The sequence below is a fragment of the Fukomys damarensis genome, unplaced genomic scaffold (assembly GCF_012274545.1).
Source record: "Fukomys damarensis isolate Sample0158 unplaced genomic scaffold, DMR_v1.0_HiC HiC_scaffold_23, whole genome shotgun sequence".
Lineage (NCBI taxonomy): Eukaryota > Metazoa > Chordata > Mammalia > Rodentia > Bathyergidae > Fukomys > Fukomys damarensis.
The window spans coordinates 42,245,718-42,256,355 of record NW_022900935.1 but is presented as its reverse complement, the minus strand read 5'-3'; the positions used below and the strand labels follow the sequence as shown (position 1 = coordinate 42,256,355).

Genomic DNA, 10,638 nt, shown 5'->3' with positions numbered 1-10,638 from the left:
CCCACGACGCCGCGGCCACCGGCCACCTGGCCTGCCTGCAGTGGCTGCTGTCGCAGGGTGGCTGCAGAGTGCAGGTGAGTCCACAGCTCCCAGTGGCCTGGGTCCCCCCTTATGGTGTGGGGAGTCCGAGGATCCTGGGCTCCCTGAGCTAGTATTTCCTGGTAGGAGTGAGGCCCCATCCTGAGTCCTGGGGTGGGGCGGAATCGAAGCCCTGCTTATGACACTGGAGGGACAGGGCCACAGGTACCTAAGGCAGGCTGTGGGGCAAAGGTGGGGGCCTAGGTGTATCCCAGAGCACCGTTACTTTTGGGTCTCCCAGCTCCGAGTTGCCAATCACCCCAGCCGAAGTCCTCTGGGCCCCAGGTACTGTCAGGTCACTCGGAGGTAACCACCCCACCAGGAGCCCTGGCTGCTGAGGAGAAGGTAGCCAGTGACCGGCAGCACAGGCGACAAGAAGGTGCAAAGCCCTGAGCGAGGGGTGCACATGCCCATCCTGCTGCACAGATGGTAGGGAGGAGGCTGGGTTCAGGAATTTGAAGGGCTCTGGTGGGGTGGGGAGTGGACCCAGTTTCCCTTAGAGACACTGTGTTAACTGCAGGGGAGGGGAAAGGGGCAGCCCAGCTGGCTTGATGTCCCTGCTGTGGTATAGCCAAGCCCTGCCCACACCTCCTGCCCCGAGTGCAGGCCTCCCTTCCTGTCCTTCCTGGGCACCCTCCCTTATCTGCTGTCCACCCTCTTACCAGGGATGCTGGGCACTTGGCCCAGGCCTCCTCCTCCAGAGCCTCCTGACTCTCCAATGCCCATGGTCAGCCCTGGCTGGATGCCCTTTCTCCTCCCTAAACCTGGTGCCCAGCCCGGGCCGGAAGCCTCCCTTCCGACCGCACAAGAGGTAGAAAGAGCAAATGGCCTTGTGGCCAGCTTATCATGTCCCCTGCCCTTCAGCAGGCCTGGGTGCTAGGCCTGGAAGTGGAGGGATGACCTGGTCCTGCGAGCCCAGGGAGATAAGCAGCTTAGGTGGAGGCCATGGCATGTGAGGCTCCTGAGGCCAATGCAGCTGCTTTCGAGAGCCCTGAGCCTGGGACCCTGGGAGCCTCAGACCCAAGGCCCAGAGGAGGCCTTTCTCAAGAGCCAAGTTCAGGACACACCTTACCGTGGTCCTGCCTGAGTGGGTCACTCTACCAGCCCTGTCCCCTGGGCTCAGGGGACAGACTAGAGACCAGGCTCTGGCCTGCCCTGGACTTGCTTTTTCTTTTTCTTTTTCTTTTTTTTTTTTTTTTTCTTCTTTTGGTTTTGTGAGGTAGGGTCTCTCTATGTAACCCAAGCTGTCCTCGAACTCTTGGCGATCCTCTTGCCTCAGCCTCCCAAGTGCTGTGCACACCCCCACAGGCTGCTGAGCACGGCCTCCTGGTGGTCCTGGTGCACAGGTCTTCTCACTAGGTCCACCTTCCTGGCATCCCTGCCAGTTCCTGCTGCCTTGGCCACATCTGTCCTCATGGTGCTCTCTCCCTGGGCATGGAGGAGAGAGGCCTCACTGCCCTGATCCTAGTGACCATGTCCACCTCTGCCTGCAGCCCCAAACTCTTCCTTGCCCCTCCCTGTGACCCCACATACTCTGTGCCAGGATGATGCCCAGGTGTTGGGGTTCCCTGTTTCTCCTCCCTGCCTGGGGCCAGGAGCAGACCACAGCCCCACTCCAGCAGACAAGATGTGGGGTGCACAGAGGATGAATTCAGATTCCAGGTGCAGCAGGGGTCTCAAACACCTCCACCCCTGGCCGGCTGCCCCAAGCCTTGCCCACCTGTGCTCACAGGCGTCCTCCACACAGCAAGAATACAGCCTGTTCCCTGGCCAGCTGGGTGCAGGAGTCCTGGGAGGGTACTCTCCTGCCCTGAGGCCCCAGTGGGTACCACTGTGCCCTGTGACACTGGGGAAGGGGGAGAAGAAGGCAGCCAAGGTTGAACAGTCGGGGGCCCCCATCCTGATGCCAGCTGGACAAACCCCCCAGAGTCAGATCAACCCAAAAACCACATGGGGAGAGGCCACACTTCGGGAGGCTGGCAGGGCAGGTCCCAGCTCTGGGACTTCAGTGGCCGCTCCTCCCACAGGACAAAGACAATTCCGGTGCCACAGCCCTGCACCTGGCTGCTCGCTTCGGCCACCCTGAGGTGGTGAACTGGCTGCTGCGTTATGCCGATGCGGATCCCACAGTGGCCACAGACACAGGTGCCCTGCCCATCCACTATGCTGCCGCCAAAGGAGACTTCCCCTCCCTGCGGCTGCTCATCGGGGACTACCCGCAGTAAGGACCCGGTTGTGCACACAAGTGTGTGTGTGTGTGTGTGTGTTTGTGTGTGTGTGTGAGAGAGAGAGAGCATGGGGTCTGGGGCCCGGACCCAGAGCACGAGCTAAGCAAATGCTCTATCTGAGCTACACCCAGGCCAGGACTGCCTTTCTTTTTTTTTTTTGGTACCTGGAATAGGAATCAAACTCAGGGCCTTGTGATTGCCAGGCAAGCACTGTGTCGCTGAGTTACATCCCCTGCCCTTCTTTTGTTGTTTTTTAAAGCAGAGTTTTCACTATGTAGTTCAGGCTGGCCTTGAATTATCTGGGATACTTCCTGCCTCAGCCTCCCAAGTGCTAGAATTACAGGTGTGTGCCACTATGCCCATCATGCCAGACTGTTCAAAACAGGATGGCCAGACAGGAGCTCTGCAGTCAGGCAGGAGAGGAACCATGGTTGTCATCAGAATTCAAGGAAAGCTGCCCTTTCCTGCTCGCCCTCACCCCAGGCCCACAGCAGGTGGCCTGGCCATCAGAGAGTGTCCTTCCTTTCTTGTGTGCCCTTAGCCCATTCTCACTACCACTGGAGGATGGAATTCCCAAACCTCTGGGACCCCTGGCCTGAGGGTCTGGACTGGGGCTCCCAGGGTGGGGGGCCATATGGAATAAAGGGGCTCCCTGCAGAGCAGGAAGGGAGGGGGGCGAGTGAGGTCGTGGTGCCCTTGTGGCCAGGGGTCGAGGGAGCTGCCCAGCCCTGTCTGAGGCAGTTGGGGACTGGTGGACCTGAGCTGGCGGGGTTCCACCAGAAGCCTTGTCAGTCGATATGGGTGCCCAGGCCATGAGCCACAGAGATGGGCCGGATTCAGAAAGAGCCACTGCCAGGCGAGCATGAGAGGCCATCCTGGGCGTCTTTCTGGGGGTGCCTGGGTCACCCGCCACCAGGGAGCAGGCTGGAGGCCAGTTAGCCGCATGATGGCATGGTCCTGAGACCTGCTGGGCCTGGCTCCCGCTGTCCTTCCTGCCCATGTAGGCTGGGGCTGGAAGGAGACCCCACAGGTGCCCCACCCGCCCAGGAAGGGTCCACTTCACAGCCCCTCAGCAGTATAGATGTGGATTCTCTGCTTCAGGCCAAGCAATTAGGGGTGTAGAGCGGGAGGCCCTGGACACACAAGCTCAGGGTCCAGACTGCCATGGACATGACGTGTCCTTACCCCACAGCGTGATTTTTGATGATCAGTCCTAGCCACTCACTGCAAGGAGAGGACACTAGGGTCCTAAGCAGGGCGGGTCACACAGTGAGGAGAGTGCCCTGCTCCCCTGCTGTCCCTCTGCACTGGCTCCCCCAGAGGCCCAGGCTGGGGATGGGAGCCCGGCATGTGCACCACTGGACCCAGCTTGCCTGGATCTAGCCTAGGCGAGGCGCTGGCTGGGCCAAGACGCCCTCATGGGCTCTGGGCCTGCCAGATGCAGGTGTGATTGGGCCCTGTGCCCACTCTGAGGCCAGCTGGCCGGGTGGATGTGTGGGCACCCCAGAAGTGGCCATGAATCTCAGGGAAGTGGACAGGGCCTGGGCTCGCCTGGGCAGCAGTGCCTGTGAGCTGCTAAAATGTTTTTGTGTGGTTGCCAGGCAGAAGGGGCGGCCAGGAGCTGGGGAGGGGGCCACTGCAGCCACTGAGCATCCCACCTTGGGGTGTGGGGAACTGCTGCTCCAGAGGCTTGGATGCAGGGCTGAGTGCCGCGAGGGAAGAGAACAGCCTCTGCTCTGGTGAGCCTCTGGGCCTGCTGCGAAGCTCTGAATTATTCAGAAGGGCTCAGCTCTCTCCCTGGCCAGCAAGGATTGAAGGAGGCCTGTCCCCACTGTGGGAAACTCGATCCCACCGGGGGAGGCCATGGTGGTGACCAGGTGCCGGGGCACTGGCCGGCTGCACGGCCTCGGCCAGGCCCAGCCAATGCCAGGGCTGTGCCTGGGGGCATCAGGCTGGGCTGGACACTCCAGGACACCCTGCTCCTTCCTTCCTCCCTCCAGTCGGTCCCAGTTCACTGGGCCGAATCTTCCCAGGAGCAGTGGACTCACCACAGTGACCCGGAGGCTGCTGCCCTGGGGGAGATCTTCCCTCCAACCCCCTGCAGAAAGGGTCCCTTCGCGGGGAGGCATGAGGGATGGCAGCAGCTGGCTGGGGCTGTGCCAGGGTTCTGGGGCTGGAGCCGCCTCTGCCACGTTGGCTGCTGGCTGTCCTGGGGCCTGAGCAGTGGGAGGGGACCCCAGGCTCAGCCCAGACCTCCAGGCTTGGCCTTCAAGGCTGGGGATGGCTGGGAGCCCTGGGCTCCCACCGTGGGCTTGTGGGCTCTGCCAGTCACTCAACCGGACCAGGTGTGGAAAGTGCCCAGCCAGGATCCAGGCCTCAGAGAGCTCCTCCTGCTGAGTGCCTACGAGAGCCCAGCCCCGGAAGCACTAGTGTTTCTCCAGCATCTGCTACGTGCCAATTCTAAGAGCTGGGGACACGCAGGGCCCCAGGCAGATGTCCTGCCTCCCAGCTGACAGAACTGACACAGCGTCACTGAGAGGCCGGCTGACCAGCTGTGGGGCCTCTGGCTCTCTGTGTGGCTCGGGCAGACTGCACAGCCTGTCTGGCTCTATTTCCTAGCCCCGCGCAGGCCCCTTGTCTCAGGCGTGCTGGGATCTTCCTTTTCCGCTTCATTAGTCCATGGTTTCTGAAGCCTGGCTCAGCCCAGAGGGTACAGACAGTGTCCACTGGGGGGACAGGGGGCTTCTCACCCTTGGGGAGCCCTGGGGCTGAGGCTCCCGTTCCCTGCTGGGCTCCTGTTGTCAGGCAGCTGGGGTGCACGCGTTTTTGTTTGAAGCTAAACCTTTATGGGCACACTTCAGCTATACATAATGGTATCATTCCTCCTGTGGAGTTTGTACCTGCACAGCTTATGCATTCTTAATCAGCCCCTAGGCTGCCTTTGTGTTTGCAGGGGTCACCTGGGCAGCAGGGCCCGGGGGCGGGGCTTGTGCTGGGACATCCTGAGGAAGCCAGTGGCTGTGCTTGCCCCCCCACCCCGACTCCAGGGTAGGCTCTGGGAAAGGGAAGACTGAGGCAGGAAGATCTCAGCTGGGCTACACCGCGAGTTCAAGGCCGGCTCTCACTGCATAGCCAGACCCTGTGACAGAAAGCACTCCATGTTGCCATCATCCTTATCATGTAGCCCTGGGGCTGCCTCTTGTTTCAGGTCTTCTGTCCTCTTGGCCTCCTTCCTCCCTCCTCCCTGGCCTCATGCCACGCCCTCTGCCTCCTTTGAAGTCCAGGCTGCCCCTGCCCTCCTCCTTCCGGTCTGCTGGGGTCCCGCCTTCTCAGTGGGGCCAGCCCAAGCCTGAATGGACATGCTTACCCCTCCACCTCCATCCCCAGGGCCCCGACCCTCCGCTGGCAGCACGTTCCTCATGCCTCTGTGTTTCCTGCTGTCTGCCCCTGACTAACGAGGACAGAGGTCCCCTCAGCCAGGACCTGCACCTGACATGGTGTGGACGGCAGCTGAACTGGGGCCTGGAGCTCGGGCCTCTCCTGGCTGTGCTCACAGCTCGTGGTATGTGACCTTAGATGGGAGTCCCTTACTGGGCCTCCCCAACAGGCCAAGTCCACAGGTCCCCCGTGCTTGGGGACAGTGGGGGGCACTCATAGGGACAGACAGGGCTGCCCCAGAGCATGGAGCTGCTGCTTTCCCACCTCTGCCTGCTCAGCACAGCAGCAGCCTCTGATGTGTGCCCAGGAGGAACTCTCCCTCTGAGGGGTCAGCAGAGTCCTCTCTGAGGATCCGAGAGTGGATGTTTAGAACCTTCCTCAAAACATCGATGTCCCGGACTGGGAATGTAGCTCGGTGGCACCGTTCCTGCCTTGAAAGAGCAAGGTCCTGAGTTCAATCCCCAGTACCGGAAAAAACAAAAACCATCGCTGTTTCCCCTGGACAAAGCCTGATTGGGGATCTTGAAAGATAACCAAGAAGCATTCAGAACAGCCCTGGCAGCAGGAGATTTATCCTGGGGGCAGTGGACCTCCTGCCCTCCCTTGGGGCGGAAGTGACTGGCAACAGGCCTGGCCACTGGAAATGTTGCTTTAAAAAAAAAATGGGGATCGAACTCGGGTCCTTGCATTTGCAAGGAAGGCGCCAGCACCACTGAGCTAAATTCCCGGCCCTGGAAATGTTGCTTTTTGACCAGAGTTTGATTCCAAGGGTGGAAGGGTCACTCCCTATTCCTTGGGGCAACAAGCGTGAACAGCACGCTGGCACAAATGTGGACAGAGGTCTCTAGCTCTTCCTGGCAGACGTTTCATGTTCTCATTGTACAATCGGGGTGACTTGCTTAATCGTTACAGTTTGTCCATGTCATCTTTTTTTTTCCCAAGAGGAAGAAGAAAAACATGAGATTTTTATGATCACTGCAGTGTCTCAGCTGCTTTCCTTGTTGAGGCTGACTTCGGCTTACAGTTGTAAGAGTTCAGTCCGTAGTCCACTGCTCCAGGGCAGGGCCCCAGGGCAGAGGGGCCTGGCGGAGAAAAGCTGTTCTTGGCATGGTAGCCAGGAAGCCATGTCAAGGGAGGAGGAGGCCAGGCCAGGACCCCCGGACCCGCCCCTTCTGACCAGACCCAGCCTCTTAACAGCAAGTCAGCTGGGGGCCCCTAAGATCAAATTGCTTTCCAAAATCCCTGCCTCTATGTGCCTGAGGCTTTGGAGGGGCATCTAGGAATAAACCACACCAGCCAGGAAGCCTCAGACCCACAAGGGCTTGGGTCAGGAATCTGAAGACTCCAGAGTTTGAGGTCAAGATGAAGGCAGAAGCTGTAGAGGTACAGCTCCAGGATAGAGTCCTTGCCTAGCAGGCGCAAGATAGGCATTCAGTCCCCAGCATCATCATAGTGGGACAGTGCGGGGCCCTACACTGAGGTGAGGTGTTCAAAAGAGAAAAGAGATCTGACTCCAGCTAGCAGAGTTGGAGAAGCCAGCTCCATGTGCAGATAGACACATGGTCTGGTGTGGCCGGGCAGGAGGGAGAGGAGGGAGAGGCGGGAGCTGCTCCAGGTACACAGCTGGCCTGGGATCCTGGAAGGAGATGACCCAGAAGAGGTGGACCTGGGTATGTCACCTTCTGGAGTCAGGCGGGGCCAAGTTGGCTGAGTTGAGGGACCTGGAGGAGTAGGGGCTGAGGAAGGAATGGCCGGGGAACAGGAGAGATGGCGGTGGTGACACGTGGCAGTGGCATCTGGACGTGCATGGCCTTGGAGGTTGGGACACGGCAGCCGCTGGGGGACACATTGGTTCTGCTCTCCACACAGACAGAAAGAAGCCAGACCGTGATGTGCCCATTTACCCTGAGGGAACTGAGGCTGGGACAGGGCAGAGGCTTGGTCCTGTGGCTGCTGCAGTGGTCAGGACCAGAACAGATGGGCTGGAGGTCAGTGGCCCAAAGGCAGCGTCCTCCTGGCAGAAATGGTGCCTGGCTTTGCGGAGACCCCTGGGACAGCAGTGGCTGGTCCTCCCAGGCACGGGGAAGAGGCGTGCTGGGCCACATCTTGGGTGGGCTTAGGCAGGGTGGGACAAGGGCATGGCACTCACACCAGGGCCCTGAGCCCAGATCCAGGGTTCCTGTGGTGCCCGTCCTGACCCTGATCTTCCTGCAGTGAGCTCTGCAGAGGCCAGTGGTTTGGCTGTGAGGCAGGCAGACAAACAGCCAGATAGCCAGAGCAGGTGGACACAGCAGTCCCACAGACCCAGCTCACATCATGTCTCTGCCTGATCTGTGTTAAGCAATCTCAGCCCCTGTGCCTCAGTCTCCTTGTCGGTGAAAGAGGAGCAAGGCCAATACCCACCCTGCAAAGCCCTGGCAGGATCAGGGGAGAGAAGGTGGGCATCACAGGTATCAGTGCTTGGAACGGGAAATCGGTCCCCAAACAGCGGCTGCTATCACTACTGCTACTCTTTTATTTTATTTTTTACACTGGGGATTGAATTCAGGACCTTGTGCTTTCAAGGCAGGAGCAGAACCAGTGAGCCAGGCCTGGGGATTTAGCTCAGTGGTGCTGCCGCCTACCTCTTGAGCACAAACACCTGAGTTTGATCCTGGTATCAAAAAACCCAAAAAACAGAACCACTGAACTAAATCCGCGACCCTGCTGTCACTCTTTTTATTACTGCTATTATTCATTCATCTCTCCGGGATCAGTTCTCTTTGCACCTTATTCTTACTGTATTTTATTTATTTATTTTGGTACTGGGGATCGAACTCAGGACCTTGTGCTTGCGAGGCAGGTGGGCCTTGGTGACAGAGTGAATAATTCAGGCTGCTGTGTGTGGGCCATGAAATATTCAATAGCTGTTTCTGCAAAGCAGCAGGAGCACATGCGCAGGGGGAGTGTGGACCCGGGAGGGACTGTGGCAGGGGACCCGCCCACCCACTCTGCCCTGCGGGTGGGGTGCAGGGAGGCAGCCTGGCACAGCACCTGCTCTCCCCAAACTCCAGCGTCCCCTCAGCATCAGCCCTGAAAAGAGCAGCTCCTCGTGCCAGGGGCATTGCCTAGGCCTAAGGGGACAGAGAGCCCAGAGGGCCAGGACTCCAGACGCAGGACACACGGAAAGCAGAGGCTTTGGAGCCAGGGAGAGACCTTCCGGAGCAGTGAGAGGGCACCAGGGCGCCAGGTTGAACAGTGGGGAGGGAGGGCCCGGCGGATGCAGGTGGCACGTGTGCCTTATGAGGCGCATGAACAGATGCAGGGGGCATTTGGGGGTGAGGATGTGCAGAACTGCGCTCTGGGGTACCCAGGACTCCATCGGAACACAGCAGGGCACAGCTCCCACCTTGAGTTTAGACTTGGGTCGTGGTAGAGTGTGGCTCCCCCTAGTGGTCTTTGTTGTAATTATACTCTGGGAGGCCCACTTCCGGCAGCCCAGTGTCCTGGCCAGCTTCTGGAGTACCTAGCAACACCCTGCTGTGGGGCTGGCTCCCTGCTCTGCACAGCGCCTGCCTAGATGAGCAAAGCCCTGGGCTCAAATCTCAGCACCCCACCCCAAAACAGGACTGGCCTGCTAGTGATGGTGCACACCTATAATCCTAGGTCCTCGGCAGGCTGAGGATGTAGCACCGTTTGATTCAACCCCAGTAAGAAAACACCTGCTGGCACCATAGCACCGGGAGGTTCTTTGTATAAGATTGCTAGATTAGTGACAATGACAACACCGAGGTTGTACAATTAACTGAATCTCAGGCAAATAATGTTGCAGTGTAAATTCGTCCCTGTGGTATTTGAAATCTGTGAAAACATTGCTTGATGTTTAGCTGAAGTGCGGGTCTCGCTGGGCTTCCCGTATGTTCCATGGCACCCCTGCCACCCTGCGGTACTCTGAGCCCCAGGCTGGGAGCAGCAGTGTTAACCAAGCATGCAGGGCATCCCAGGAGGGGCACAGGGGAGACCAAGGGAGGCCTCATGGAGGAGGGGTCTGTCCTGAGTCTTGAGTGGCAAGGGTGGGCGCGCACTGCAGGTGGAAGGACGTGAGCACAGAGTGAGTCTGGACTCTTGGCTACTAAGTGTGGCTGCAGAGGGAGTCGAAGCCAAGGCGTGATGTCCCTGCGGCACTGGTAAAGGGTGGGACTGCTTCCTGAGGGCAGGAAGCACTGAGTTAGGCATTTCACAGAAAGGCTGCTGGGCTGGGGCATGGTTGTGCACACCTGTAATCTCAGCATTCTGGGAGGCTGAGGCAGGAGGGTTCCTAAGTAGGACCCCCAACCTGGGAGACTTAGAAGATCCTGTCTCAAAAATAATAAATAAAAGGGCTGGGAGGTAGCTCAGCTGGAGCCAGAGTCCAGAGGCATCAGGACAGACAGTGAGGAGGCCCCCTCCAGCTCGCTGTCCCAGACCCTGGGCCCGCACCCCCGGCTCGAAGCAAGGAGTGTAAGTAGACTCTGGAGGTGGAAGGCGCTGAGAACCCACCGCACTCTGCGTCTCCGCAGGGGAGTGAATACCCAAACCAAGAACGGTGCCACGCCCCTGTACCTGGCGTGCCAAGAGGGCCACCTGGAGGTGACGCAGTACCTGGTGCAGGAGTGCGGCGCGGATCCGCACGCGCGCGCCCACGACGGCATGACCCCGCTTCACGCAGACTCTGGAGGTGGAAGGCGCTGAGAACCCACCGCACTCTGCGTCTCCGCAGGGGAGTGAATACCCAAACCAAGAACGGTGCCACGCCCCTGTACCTGGCGTGCCAAGAGGGCCACCTGGAGGTGACGCAGTACCTGGTGCAGGAGTGCGGCGCGGATCCGCACGCGCGCGCCCACGACGGCATGACCCCGCTTCACGCTTCACGCCG

The 10,638-nt window shown here is 59.5% G+C and overlaps 1 protein-coding gene across 1 annotated transcript in view; it reads left to right on the top strand.

Annotated features, from left to right (window-relative positions):
* Positions 1 to 2: 2 nt before the first annotated feature.
* Positions 3 to 10,638, top strand: part of Espn (espin) — a gene marked incomplete at its 5' end in the record, with an annotated part of 27,685 nt that continues 17,049 nt past the window's right edge. The window contains 4 exon segments of the mRNA XM_033767398.1: positions 3 to 74; positions 2,106 to 2,299; positions 10,283 to 10,447; positions 10,483 to 10,567. Of these exon segments, the coding sequence (XP_033623289.1) occupies positions 3 to 74; positions 2,106 to 2,299; positions 10,283 to 10,447; positions 10,483 to 10,567 (516 nt within the window).